The 15,233-nt window shown below is 40.5% G+C and overlaps 1 protein-coding gene across 2 annotated transcripts in view; it reads left to right on the top strand.

Annotated features, from left to right (window-relative positions):
* Positions 1 to 15,233, top strand: part of nphp4 (nephronophthisis 4) — a 343,814-nt gene that overhangs the window by 318,756 nt on the left and 9,825 nt on the right. For both annotated transcript variants that reach the window (XM_034696561.1, XM_034696560.1), the window contains 5 exons: positions 7,553 to 7,709; positions 7,808 to 7,884; positions 8,027 to 8,112; positions 10,516 to 10,687; positions 13,454 to 13,633. In XM_034696561.1, the coding sequence (XP_034552452.1) occupies positions 7,553 to 7,709; positions 7,808 to 7,884; positions 8,027 to 8,112; positions 10,516 to 10,687; positions 13,454 to 13,633 (672 nt within the window). The remainder of the gene's footprint in view (positions 1 to 7,552; positions 7,710 to 7,807; positions 7,885 to 8,026; positions 8,113 to 10,515; positions 10,688 to 13,453; positions 13,634 to 15,233) is intronic.

The following is a 15,233-nucleotide window of genomic DNA, read 5'->3' as shown; positions in this document are numbered from 1 at the left end:
CGACGACAGTTACAACAACAACAACAACAACAATAACAACAACAACAACAACAACAATAACAACAACAACAAAACAGGGGTTGGTACAACCTTAAACAAGCTACAATCAACAAGAGAAAAATAGAATACAATAAACTAAAGGAGCATTGATTAAACACATAAAATAATAATAATGAAAATCGTTATAAAAATAAATTGTTATTTTAAACAACATTGAGAGGATGAAGATTCATTTTAGTTGCATTTTTATAAACAATGTCAGCATAATCCATGATAGGAAATGAGTTGTGACAAGTCTTTTTCGAACATTGAATGTAAAGCCCTGCCTGGATCGATGCAGGACACCGCTACAATAATTAACTTTTTAATAATATTCTCATTATGTGTTTTATAATTCAGTTCAGAGTCTAACCACACACTTAGGTATTTGAATGTATTAACATTTACAAGATATCTGCCTTCATTACATTTAAGCACCAAAGATTAAGATTTAGATTTTGACTTGAGGTTTTGTGTTTCCATTGATAAAGTATTTCCTTTTCTCCTCTTTCTCTCTCTCACTCGTCTCAGTCCTCTCAGTCTCCTTATTTCTACAAACTAATGCACAAAATAATTCCACCAACTGCCAAGCTTGAATCTCCTTGGAGGCTTGAGACTGGATATATGAATATGCACAGCAGATTCTGTCTCTCCTTGATTTAGGTGTTACATAAAATTCAAGTTGACCTTATAATGACAGAATAAGTGATATGAGATAATGTCAGGAGCTCACCAAAAAACAATCTTCTCAGTGCCATGAACATCCACAGAAAGTCTAATAGATGGTAAATGGACTGTGTTTATATAGCTCTCTCTCCTATCTTTTGACTGCTCAGAGAGCTTTTACATTACATGTCACATTCACCCATTCACACCACATTCATACCGTGATGGCCCCACAGTCTCATACAATGTAGTCGCTGGGGTATTAGACTCACAATGTCAGACAGCTTCACCATCAAGCTAACGATGCTATCTTAAACCCTATAACACCAAGCATATCATATTTGATGCATCAGTTTCTGAGACCTCTACATCATCAGTGTGATATATGTTTTCAGAAAAAACCTGATGTATATGATCAGATACATGCAGTGCACGGATAATCCACCAGGTGTGAGTAATTCATGCACCAGAAGGACGTCGCTTGAGACATCCAAAATGTCAGCTGTGGATCAGAGACCCACCCCAGATTTTTCAGGGATATTTTTACCAAGTTTGAAAAAGTTTGGATTAAAAAAAACTTTCAAATTGTTCCTGAAACTTCAAGAGGAATAGTTACTGGATTGATGCATTGTTAAACTAATTAATATTTCATTAATTCATTTATAGACAAACCGTATTGAAAATGTGTGTATAAAATTAATACAGCAGGTATATAAGGTCATTTATATGCAGACCTGTCAATCATCAATTCATTAAATGTCATACATTATGCGTTCCATAAAGCAACATACAGTCTTTTTATTATTTAAGAACATGTTTAAATGACATAATGAGGTATATTTAGAGTATAAACTAGTATATTGTATTTTTATATATACAACTTGCTGCATCATGATGATTGATGACTGGTTGAATGTTGCTATGGCTCCCTAGTAAATAATTATCTTTTGCTCATTGAATTCCACTAAAAACTGAACAATTCTTTTTTGCTGTGTAGTAGATACAGAATATGTATGAGGTTGTCGTGCAATATGGAAAAAAAAAAAGTTCTATGTTTGAAATTACTTTGGGAAAAATTTGAAGGAATTTAAAGTTTAATAGACTAACAATGTTGTTTTTATATGTTTCAATTTGTTTAAAAAAGAAGAAACTTTGAGCAACAAATGTGCACCAAGATGCCTGATTTATCAAATATTATACAAATTAAAACTCATATATGAAAATTGATCTTTCTTTTCTTTTTTTTTTATTCTTCAGAAGGTCCAATAAACACTGATTTGAAGGTTCAGGCTTTACAGGATTAAGAGACATTACTAACCTTAGTTGTTGAAGCTCTAAAGCTAATAATTGTCTGAAATGCTCCATAAAAACTTGGTTCTGTTGCTTGTAATTTGGCTTCTGTGGTGTTTCAGAGTCAATGCTATTTCATAATTCATATCCTGACATTTATTTTTAATGTAAAGTATAATATCTAAAATGAATCCTAGCTATGTGTAACATATCATCAGAAGCATGTACCCATCTGATTGGTGCGTGAGATGGTTAGCAATTCCAATATGTTTGAGTATATGTCAGCTATCATATGTAAGCATATGTAAATGATGTATATGTATGAACACATTTGTGTTGATTTGCACAGATCCTGAGGGCGATTTGAATGCAGCAAACTTCAAAGCACATTCAGATGGTCTGTGGGGGTTTAAGAAGTCGGATTGAAGCCAACTTTCAAAACTAGCAAACAGCGTTCTCCATCACCATCGTACTCTCTAGTGAATTTTTAAATACATCTTCTGAAAGGTTGCTTTTTTTCTTAGTTGCATATGTTGTTTAGAGCTATAGTGCCCCAAGAAGAAAAGCCCAGTTTTCATACACCACTGAAGAGTCTCTTTATGTCACTAAACAGAGCTAATGAATCGGTAGGTATATTCTGTCTAATGACACAGGACCAATACTGTTGTTGAGTTACATACGGACACCCTCTCTTTTTCTCTCTGTGTGTGTATCTCTCTTTTTCTCTCTCTCTCTTTCCTCTTCTAACACAAACACAAACAGAAGCTGTAAAGAAAAGCAATAATGAGCTCAAGAAATAGGTTTGTACTGGTGCCAGCACAAACCTCAAGCTGTACTCATATCAAACTATCTCAACCTCAGTTTGTATTTCCATCAAATGACTTCATTTGTAATCTGTTCAAATTATTTATTCTTCTCAACATGTTCAATGTTGATATCATGGAGCATGCCAACAGCAGCACTAATAATAAGGCACATTACAAAACAAACAAGTACACATGCAGTATTGATACCAAACCATAGCTGACATCCCTCACAGTCAGCCTTGATCTTCTGTACTTGGAGTTTGTGAGTGCAGTTTTTTGTTGGAAAGTTCAATATAAAAGGAAATGTTTACCTTTGGATCAGTCTGTCCCAAGCTGTGGGCCATGATGTGCTAGGAGTTAAAAAAAATCATCCATACTTAGAGATGAAACCCTGCAGTTAGAATTTTTTCTGGTGTACAATTTATACTTTTTTTTTCATTTCTGCATCCTCCTTTTGTTTGTAAAAGTAATACAAGCTCCTATGCAGAGTAAGTGGACAGTAAGACCATAGAGTTTTGACAAGGGGTTAAAATATGTAGAGGATTACATAATGGGGTTGCAAGCCAATGTTTTTTGTTAGATTGGTTAGGATAATGTCTTGTTTTCATTGCCCTGGTCATAATCTTGTTTTGAACCTCACACTATGTTGTTACTGGTTTGTTGGTTATTGTTGCTGAACTGAGTGTAGTGGCCGAAGGTAAGACCATAGACTGTATAAATAATTGATGTAGTATCTGTCACCCATCTGTTCTTGAGAGCTGTTTTGAGGCCAATCATTGGCGGGTGCCATATTTGAAATGCTGAACTCAACCTAACTTAGTGTGACGTAAAGAGGCGGGGTTTGAGCCTCCTAGCCTACAGCTATGTGTTCCTCGGCAACCTCCAGTCTCAAACGATGAAGCCCATGCGGAAGTGTTATAAACTGCAATACATTGAGAATCCGCTTGATGCTGGCTGCAGAAACACCAGAAACCACATAGACATGAATGGGAAAAAGACGATCTTTGCAGCATTAATAAACATGTTTACAGCCTGGTTCAAGCTAATCTCTCTATCAGCACACACTGTACGGGGGGGGGGGGGGATTTTTTTCTAATGTGACAGTTCAGAAGATATTAAGATTAAGAGTTTTCGCCCAAATAAGGACATGACTGACGTGACTCCCGGTCGGGAACACATACAGTTGAAACCAGAAGTTTACATACACTGTATAAAAAGACACATCATCTTTTTTGTCTCACTGTCTGACCTCAAATCAGACTAAACGATTCTTGTTTTAGGTCAGTTAGGATCACCAAAATTATTTCTATTTGCTAAATGTCAGAATAATGAGAGATGATTTATTAGAGGTTTTAGTATTATTTTCTTCAAAGTCAAAAGTTTACATACACTGTGATTACTGTGCCTTTAAAGGTGACATATCACGCTTTTTTCATCAATATATATTGGTCTAAGAGGTCCCCAAAACATGTCTTTAAAGTTTATGCTCAAAAAAACACTTTGAAATCAGATTTTGGTCTGCCTGAAAAGTCCTCTTCTTCATTCCTCATCAGAACACTCTGTTTTCCCTCTGACCACGCCCCCTCAGGAAGTGGATGTGCCTCGGCTGTCCTACACGTTGATCTAATGTTTACATGTTGGCTGAATATACACGGCTGCTCACAGACCTGCGTTACTTCAACCCTCTGAATCTGATCCAGAATCTGATCCTGACGGAGAGGCGCCTGTAGCAGGACCTTTCTGAACCATTGGTCACAGATTTAGTGTTTCTTGTTGTTTTATTTATCAGTATGTAGACGTGTGTCTTGGTACACAGCTACGAACATGTAGCTATGTGGCTATGCTAACTAGCGCTAACACTTATCCATGATAAATAAAAATCATCCACTAGATCTTCAATTCTGCAGACGTGGGGAGTAAAACCGACCTCTGCCAGAAAGGCAGCAGGACCTTTTCTGAAGGATTGGTCACAGATTCTGTGTTTCTTGTTGTTTTGTTTGTCAGTATGTCGACGTGTGTCTTGGTAGACAGCTACAGCTATGAACATGTAGCTATGTGGCTATGCCAATTAGCACTAGCACTTATCCATGATAAATAAAAATCATCCACTAGATCTTCAAATCTGCAGATGTGGGGAGTAAAACCGACCTTTGTGTTTATTAAGACAGCCTACAACTAGCATGCCTCCCTCCTAAGCTCCTTGTTAGCACACATTTTTGCAGGTAATGAAAAACGGGGGAGGGATTCAGTATTATTTTATACAGTCTATGGGCTGAACAAGCTCCGAGCTCTGACTCCGTGACAGACCGGATATTGTTGTTACGTAACAAAAACACTGAAGTCTGAAACGGCTCGTTTCACACACATTTACAGAAAGGTGGAGAAATCAGAACAGGGGCAGAATGGATTTTTTTCATTCTCGGGGGGTTTGTAGACATGCCAGGGAAACATATTTCAGGTAAAGAACCATTAAAAAGTCAATTTTGCATGATATGTCACCTTTAAACAATTTGGGAAAGCCCAGATGATGGTGTCATGGCTCTGGAAGCATTTGATAGGTTTATTGACAACTATTGAGTTAACTGGAGGCACACCTGTGGATGTGTTTTAAAGGCACTAAACTCAAACACACTGCTTCCTTGTGAGACATCATGGGAAATTCAGACCTTAATTTTTGGAGACATGTCCTGTGGTCTGATGAAACAAAAACTGAACTGTTTGGCCGTAATGACCATCGTTACATTTGGAGGTAAAAGGGGGAAGCTTGCAAGCCTGAGAACACCATCCCAACTGTGAAGTATGGGGGTGGCAGCATCATGTTGTGGGGGTATTTTGCTGCAGGAGGAACTGGTGCACTTCACAAAATAGATGGCATCATGAAGAAAGAACATTATGTGAAAATATTGAAGCAACATCTGAAGACATCAGCCAGGAAATTATCGCTTGGGAGCAAATGGGTCTTCCAAATGGACAATGGCCCTAAGCATACTGCCAAATTAGTAACAAAGTGATTAAGGACAACAGTCAATGTTTTGGAGTGGCCATCACAAAGCCCTGATCTCAATCCTAGAGAAAATTTGTGGGCAGATCTGAAAAGGCGTATGCGAGCAAGACGGCTTACAAACCTGATTCAGTTAGACCAGTTCTGTCAGGAGGAATGGGACAAAACTCCAGCTAACCATTGTAAGAGGCTTGTGGAAGGTTACCCAAAACATTTGACCCAAGTCATACAGTTTAAAGGCAATCCAACCAAATACTCAGGAAATGTATGTAAACTTTTGACTTTGAAGAAAGCAATACTAAAATCTCTAATAAATGATCTCTCTCATTATGCTGACATTTAGCAAATAAAAATAATTTTGGTGATCCTAACTGACTTAAAACAAGAAACGTTTAGTCTAATTTAATGTCAGACAGTGAGAAAAAAAAAAGATGATGTGTCTTTTTATACAGTGTATGTAAACTTCTGGTTTCAACTGTAGCTGTTGGCTAGGAGGCTCACACTTCGTCACAGTCTGCCTGGTTGAGTTCCGCATTTCCAATATGGATGCTGCCGTCGATTGGCTTCAAAACAGCTCTCAGGAACAGATGGGTGACGCCACAGATACTACGTCCATATTTTATACAGTCTATGGTTCCCATCTGTCAGTCAAGTCAGTCACGTCCTTATATGGGCAAAAACTTGTAATCTTAATATCTTCTGAACCGTTGCATTAGAAATAAATTCACCCCCGTACAGTGTGTGCTGATAGAGAAATGAACTACATAGACCCAAGTCGTTTTTTTAAACCAGACTGTAAACATGTTTATTTCTGCTGTAAAGGTCGTCTTCTTTGAATGGGTGCTGTGACATCATGAGAGGTTTCTAGGGCGGTATGAGGTGGGAAAGTGTAAAATCAATCCAAAACAGTCTCAGGTCAGGTTCAACAAAAAGGAAGGGTTTATTCAACCACAGGTATAATCACACGAAACAAAAAGGTAACTCAGGTAATCTTCAAACAAGGTCTCAATGGTAACTTAAAGCAGGAGAAAATAGTTCCTTTTGAAAGTAATCAAAAAATTAGTCCATTCAACTTAAAGTCTCTGTTATGAAAAAAACAAGGTTCCTTTTAGTCACTTTCCTGTGGTCATTTCTCAGTGTTCCTTCTCCTCTTCCAGCCGTGTGCTCCCCTCTCCCAGTCTGATTTCCAGCTCCTTTGTCCTGCCTCAATCAAGGCTCTTAAGCACCTGCAGCTGTCCAGGTAGTGGTGGCCGCTGGGAGTTGTAGTGTGCTTACTTGCGGCCATTTTGTCTGGGTGCTGATATCCATGGATCATATATCATCATCAATCAATCAATCAATCAATCTTTATTTGTATAGCGCCAAATCACAACAAACGTTATCTCAAGACGCTTTTACAAACATAGGAGGTCTAGACCACTCTATGTCAAATTATGAACAGAGACCCAACTTCAAGACAGGGTAAGACTCAGTCTGACCCCACCTTAATCCATCATGAGCATTGCACCTCGCAGTATTTAGCTAGTTACAGTGGTATATAGCACCCATCCACAACTTGTCCCCTCGTGATGCCACAGTGTGTATGTGGTTTCTAGTGTTTCTGCAGCCAGCCTCAAGCGGATTCTTGATGAACTGCAGTTGATAACACTTTCACATGGGCTTCATATTTTGAGACCAGAGGTTGCCACTTGGGTAAGACCCAAGGTGAACACTATTGTGAACACTGCTGACTTTTCACCTCCCCCCTCAGGTTACATTTAAAGGAGAAGATGGCAAACCAATGGCCATCTGCCAAGTCAACGTGGAGCCGACGCCTCATGTTGTCGATCAGACGTTCCGGCTTTACCACCCTGAGCTCTGCTTCCTGAAGAAAGCCATCCGCCTGCCACCATGGCACAACCCCACAGGTAGCACGGGAGGGTCTGACAGTTTGGGTTTTACGAGGTGGAACCTGTTTTATTGGTACATAACCGTTTCATCTCTGTCTTGTCCCTGGTTTGACCAGCTGGAGAACCAGATGCTAGGAATCACATATCTGTGTGCTGCAGTGACCCAAACGTCATCTGCCAGACAAGGATGCTGGTAAGAGAATGAAGGAATTTAACAGCAAATTATCAAACCTAAAAAGTTTGCACTTACACTATGCCTTTTATTTGAAAGTGCTGACATGCAGTCTCTTTGATTCCTGCAATTTTTATCCTTCAATTCTTTGTTTTTTATCCAGGTGCCAGGGGAGCCGCAGGATGTGTACTTGAAAGTGCCTGGGAGTCCCAGTCCAAACATAAAAATGTTCTTTGTGATGGTTTTTACGTACGTATTATCTACCCAAAAAGCACAATGAACGCGCACACACGCACACGCACACACACACACACACACACACACACACACACACACACACACACACACACACACACACACACACACACACACACACACACACACACACACACACACAGAGCTTAACCTGAAGAGAAATCTATTTTGGAGTAATTAAATTGTTCACGCAGGCTTGAATTAATTAACTTATCAGATGGAGATTTGGTGGTCTGACTGCCTGAAGTTATAGAATCCATCCACTTATCTCCATCAGGATAAGAGCAACATTATATGAGATTTGTTTTGTATGCATGGCCCACATCTGCCTCAAATAAAAAGCCTTTAGACTCTGATACAATGGGTATGAAGGAGCTTTGACTGGCTACGTATATCTTGCATAACTGGTCCGCACTAGATTGCTTCTCTACTGGAAGCACTTTTCACTGTCACCTTCATGAGTTTCTGGTATTCATGTTAATATTCTCTGGCTTTGAGGTGAGGCTAATGTGCTGAATGCACTTCTTTCATCTTTGGAAATGTGCAAGGACATTTTATAAAAATATTGTCCTGCTAATTTGTCTGCAGACGGAAGGGTTGCATCATCATCCAGCTTGTGTTCACATAAGTATATCCTATTGCAAGTGGGTTGAAGACAAACAAAATGGAAATATGCTCATAAAACATTTCTGCACAAGAGTAAAAAACTGCGGCATCTTAACTTTTTCTTCACAGGATTCCCCCTTATCAGAGTCAAAGAAAAATCTGTACAGGAAATTGAGAGAATCAAGTGCACAGCTAATGATGACAGGTTAAATACAGAGCACACTGACTGCACATGGCAGCTTCATTAGATCCCTATGCAGTGAGAATATTAATGTTATACACAGTGAAACAACCTTTCTTCACTTTGTTGGTCAGGGTGTTATGAGTAAATTCAACTTATTCACAATTGTTCATCATTTCATAACTACATATTATGTATGAATGTCCCATAAAGGCATACAACATGCTCCTCTGGACTTTGTGTCATTTTAAAATGAAGCATATTCACTAGGGGTGTAATGATTCTTTTTTAGAATGATTCGATTTGTATCATGATTCCTGGTTGCTGATAAAAAGGACGATATTGGTTCATTAAGAACGATACGATCCAAAAAGTGACTTGAAATCCATTCGGATCGTATCGTTCTAAATGAACAAATATCGTCCTTACTAACTTCTTAGCCAAAAGTTCCACCAGTGTGACTGTGAATCCCTTGATACTGGACAGTCCTAGATTCCTGTTGTTGTTGTTGTGATGTTTTTGGCCCGAGCTGAGTTTTGTCCTAGTCTCCTGATGTTACCTTGATGAACGCTGCATGAGGTGTCTGGACGGCTGGCGTTGTGTGAAATCCCATGGCACCGTAGTAGGTGGTTGGATAGATTTGTAGTGTTGCCGTGGTAACTTTACTTGACCTTTACATATCCTACAAACAGAGAGCGACTTATTTAGAACATCTCTGTCTTTGCAAAAGCCAAAGTGTTTCCACACGCTGGACTGCAATGGTGGCTTGATCATTTCTCGCTCGCCGGCTTCTCCTCTGCCATCCACCATGCTATGATTGGTTGTCTGCTGGTGCGTGGCGATGATGCCACAGACAGGCAGCCTGAATTGAATTGATATATGTCGTCTGGAAGGCCCACTTGCCGAGCACAGATCGATGTAGTCGGATCATAGGAATATAAATCCATACATCGATGTAGTAGATGAATCGTTACACCCCTAATGTTCACTATTTAGCCATAACCAAACAACAGTCCAATTACACTATAATTCAATGCAGACTAAACCTGGGAGTTCTGGTGTCTTTGGAGGTGTGAGGCTCAGTCATGTGTTTCCTTTAAATGGTCATTTAACCTTCTTTTAGAGGAGCATATTAAGATTTGATTAAAACAGGAAACATCCAATCCAGAGTGAAATGTATGAGGTTTGGCAGTGCAACATGTTCAAATTGCCAAGTATTAGCTGAAAATAGCACTTATAGGTTCCATCTATCAAACACCAGAGATTTTCTCTGCCTTCAAAAACCCACATCACATGAATTCTGTTCTTAATATCCCCAAACGCTCCTTGAGTGCTGTTGTCACAGAGCAGGACTGAATAAGTGACAGGTGAGGTTCATCGCCGCCCACTCACCGCACTCAGAGGGCCACTGAGACTGAATCCCTTCTTCTCAGCAGTGAGACGAGGAGGAGGAGGAGGAGGAGGAGGAGAAGGGTGATGGAGATGCTGGTGCTTATTAAAATGCGAGCACAGCACTAGATCAGCCCTCCTCGTATTCGACCTCATGCTGTTCCTGCTGCATCTCTAGTGGGCCTCAGCTTAATTGTTCCTGATGATGTTTTTCTCTGTAGTGATAAGTGGATGGCAGCACCCTCCCAGATCTGGCAGATTTATGTGCATTTCCTGGAGCGGGTGGATGTCAGCTGTGTGACTGGCCAGCGAAGCTGTCAATCCCTGGTGTTGAGGGGGAAGCAGGCTGTCCGCAAGGTCAAATGTTTCTCATCGCACCCTAAGGAGATCGAGGTATGCTTCTTTTAGAGTGACTTAACCTGAGCCAAGTTTTTTGTGTCAGTTGTTTGCACTAATACCTTTTCCCTTTCAGAGGATGTTGGTGCCCAGTGATAGTCTTCAACACCAGGACTTTTTATCTTTAGAAGATTGATAGAGTCAATTTCAGGCAATTCCCCTTTCAAACAATAAATCAATCAAGTTGACACGAGTCTGTACAATCAGAGTAAAATCAGTCACCCGGCTCTTCCTGACCCTGTCACTGCTGGCCTGGCCCACTGAATGCCATATTTACGACCACAGCCACTCTGTATGCATATTTGGCAAGGTTGTGTGGCTGGGTGGCCGCCTGTGCAAAGCCTTTGCTCTGGAAACACTTCATGACATTTGTGTGTGAACTTTTTTTTTACTTTACAATTTAAATCCACCAGAGGCTCGGTGAATCGACTGATGTTATATATTGTGGCACATACCCCAACCTAGTTGGAGAGTCATGTCAGGTCCATTTCATATTTATCAATGGACAGGTCAGGGTGGGTGTTACTGTGTTACTGTGGGTTTGAATCATAGACTGGATAAATAATGGACATAGTATCCGTGTCCTCACCTGTCTGTTCCTGAGCGATGTTTTGAAGCCAATTGTCGGCGGGAGCCATATTGGAAATGTTGAACTCATCCAAACTTAGTGTGAGGTAAAGAGGCGGGGTTTGAGCCTCCTCGCCAACAGCTATGTGTTCCCACCTGTCAGTCAAGTCAGTCATGTCCTTATTTGGGCAAAAACTAGTAATCTTAATATCTTCAGACCGAAGCCGGTTTTTGAACCAGGCTGTAAACATGTTTATTTCTGCTGTAAAGGTCGTCTTCTTTGAATGGGTGTGTATGTGGTTTCTGGTGTTTCTGCAGCCAGCCTCAAGTGGATTCTTGATAAATTGAATTTTATAACACTTCCGTATGGGCTTCATATTTTGAGACCAGAGGTTGCTGCTTGGTTTGATTGCAGTGACTCTGGACAGAGCGTCTTCAAGGTCTTCTCTTGTTTACATGACACTGATGGCAGTTATAAAATAGTTCTTATTTAAGTACATGTAGTGGGTTATAAGTGCTCAGGGATTACATGTATTTGAATGTAAGCAGCTCATTAATTATTGGAACATCATGTTTTGTTTTTTTGTGTGTATGTTTTTTGTTTTCTTTATATTTCCATTGCCTGCAACAGCTACATTTTGAATTACATCTTGTAAATCTTGTCTCTGTGTGGATCCAGCCTAACTTTCCCTGGTTTCTTGCTGATCATTTTCTTTTGTATTAAGATTCATTTATGAACCTCAGGATCAAGTTGGTGTCAGGTCTGGTTTAAAGTTTGTGTCTGTGAAGACCTCTAATAGAGATTCCTAATGACAGCCAACAACAGCAGGAGTCCATACAGAGTGTTTGGCTCTGTGATTAAAGATATGTTTCTGATACTGAATTGAAATTGAACTCTTTGATCTTTGGTGGTTAAGTCGGTGTTCATGGCAGATCTACATGTGCACACATCTCTTGCAGTGTCGATGCTGTTTCCTTTTACGTGGCTCTTTACTCCTCCATATTGTCTTTTCTTAATGAGTTGGAAAGACTGACGCACGTTAGATCAACATAAAGAGGAGAGTGAACATGAATCAAATCAGCTCAGATCATACAAAACAGATGTTAGACGTTCCTGTGCTGGCAGTGTTATGATCAGATATCAGAAAGACTTTGTTGCGCATCTTTCTTTCAGCAGTGTTCCATAAAATAGGGACAATACTGTGGGTTATAACCCCAGGCTGATATTTGACTCATTATCAAGACTGTATAATGTTCTTTTCATGTCTTTTCACATTTTAATAGGATCCCCTACGACTTCCTACAATCATGCCTGATCGTGTCGTGACACAAGTTAGCTCAATACAAAAGCATTAGCACGGTCCTGTGCACCCTGAACGTATAAACCATGTTCCAGGGTGTCAGATAGACCCCTGTATTTTTAAAATACAGCATTTCTTATTCATGAGCCGACCCAAGAGGAGAGAGAGTTTTACGATGCTTCTCATAGAGCGGCAATAAAGAGCATTGAATAATACTTTCTCATATCCAGAAACAAAAAGAGGAGTGATGGACTGTCACCGTTTCAAAGCTACACATTGCAGCATAAACATATTCTCCATGAAAGAGAAGGGGGACTGGCTGAAGGAGTGACAGATGTCTTTTTCTTTTTTTTTAATTCACTGTATGCATCAGCTGCGGCTTTGATCTGACTCTCGGCAGGTTAGCTCACTGTGGAATGCATCGGAGGAGTCTTATAAAATAGGATAAAGCTCACCGCCAGAGAATAGCTCTGCTTTTCTCCACAGATTGAAAAGGAGCTGCACAGTAAATCTCATTCTCACATCCCTCTGTCTCTCTGTCACTTCCAGCCTCTACTTTCTCCCATTTCATTGTCTGCCCCCTCTCTTTGCTTTTTCAACATACCTCATTCACCCTCTCCCTCACCCACTCGCTCCTGTAATCTGTACGCCTCCTTTTTTCTCCACTGACTCTGTTAACCACCTTTTTCCATTAATTCTGTCCTTTTCTACACCTTCTTTCTACCACTTATAAAATGCCTTTTTCTTCCACACTGTGTCGAATTCTTTGTGTCATTTGCTCAATGCCTCTATTTCTCTTTATTGTCTCTTTTTCATTCCACCCAATACACAACTTCTTCACACCCTACTGCCAAACTCAATCAATTTACCTCCAGCCTCAATCTCTTCTCTTAAGGTGGACCCGGACAGCGTGTTCCTTTTGCCTCCTGCGGCAGTTCAGGAGCTGCAGCTGAAGGTGCAACCATGGCAAGCAGGCAGTCGCTTCTTCTACGTGAACGCGGTGGATGTGGAGCAACGACAGATCGTCACAGCCTGGCTGCTCTGTCTCAACACCCATCGGCCTGTTCTGTCCAAGGTATGAGAAGGTTTGCCGAAAACACATAAGGTGCATTTCGAACAAGAGTTCCGGGGTCTTTTACCCCCCAGAACTACTTTCCCCTGAACTAAAAAGTTCCTGTGCCCCAATTGTTGTCTGTGTTCAACCACTTCAACTGAAGTCCCGGGTAGATTGTGTAAATCAGGCCAGTGATGTATGGAGGGGAAAAAAAGTAAATGCACTACACCACCAGACCAGTAGAGGGCAGTAAAAAAGAGGGATGCCAATCAGCAGAATGACACCATAGAAGCAGACGGACAGGCAGGTATCATTATGAGCTACACAACAGTTAGCCTGTTAGCATGAAGAGACTCAGCTGGTCTGTTTTAGATGGTGCTATATTTGATCACAGATGGATTCACTGAATCAACACGTGAGAGGAGATAAGCACGAGTAGCAAAGACGTTTCAACACGGCTTTAAAATCCTTTTGAACTCAAAAAGCTGTGACAGAGATCGGACGGTGTTTTGGTTTAAACAGCGACCCTGTTAACTGGAGACTCTCAGCCGGATGCATCCCTCATAAACGTCTTTAGACGATCATTAAATATCTGATGAGGATATTTTGAAATCTTAATAAAAACTAAACTAGTTTGCATTCCCAGGAACTCCCTCTGTGTTTCAACAGCTGTGTAAACTCCACAAACACTGACACGTTCAGCTGAAGGTCTCCAGTTTACAGGGTCACTTTTAAAACCAGAACACCGGGAGAGACGCATTCACGGTGGGCTGAGAGAAGACTACTGTTACAAGCTGCTAAATCAAGAGAATCACAGCTTCTTCTTTTGAAAAGTACACACACATACAAAAAAGATAGAACAAATAAAAATGAATGAAAGAAAGAGAAATCAAGAGAATCACAGATGTGTGTGATGTTATTGTGGACGGCAGGCGGAATAAAAAAACACGGTTAAACTACCAATCAGCATTGCAGGCCCCGCCCCCTGAAAGTCCTGGAACCTTTGAAAAGTACTACCCCCCAGCAGGGGCTTTTCAGGTGGGAGATTATCTACCCCTGAACTAAATTTAGACCCTGGGTCCACCGGTCGAAACGCACGTAGTTCCAGGGTAAAGTTCCTGCGGTCTATAAACGCATATGGCCATTTTTCTTCTTGTGATGACTTCAGTGTCAGCACCTCAAATCGTTTGGTCGTTATAGTCCATTTGCGGTGTGGTCAATGACAACATGGTTTTATAGCTTCACTTCTCTCTGCAGCTCAAGTTTGGCCCTTCTTGAGTACAGTGACATGATGGACAGCTCCTCTAAAGGTCTCTTTACCTTGAAGCTACTGGTGACTCAGTCACATTTAGTGCCTATTGAACCATACTGGTGCTCTGCTGGGTCAGCTGAACCTTCCTGCCCCTCACATGGGAAGTGTCAATCAAAGGCTAAGCACAGCTGTATCCTGGATTAGACTCATCAATCCTTACTTGAACTGCCACTTTGCTTTCCAAACACAGTGTCAAAGGTTATTTTCACATTGAAGATAACTGTCTACATCATTTTTATTCATGCGCATGCAGGTCATACTCCAGGGGCTGCTATCAGTCGGAACAACTCTCAATGCATCTTATAGGGA

Source organism: Notolabrus celidotus, chromosome 11 (assembly GCF_009762535.1).
Source record: "Notolabrus celidotus isolate fNotCel1 chromosome 11, fNotCel1.pri, whole genome shotgun sequence".
Classification (NCBI taxonomy): domain Eukaryota; kingdom Metazoa; phylum Chordata; class Actinopteri; order Labriformes; family Labridae; genus Notolabrus; species Notolabrus celidotus.
The sequence above is the reverse complement of the archived record's forward strand: the minus strand, read 5'-3'. Positions and strand labels throughout refer to the sequence as shown.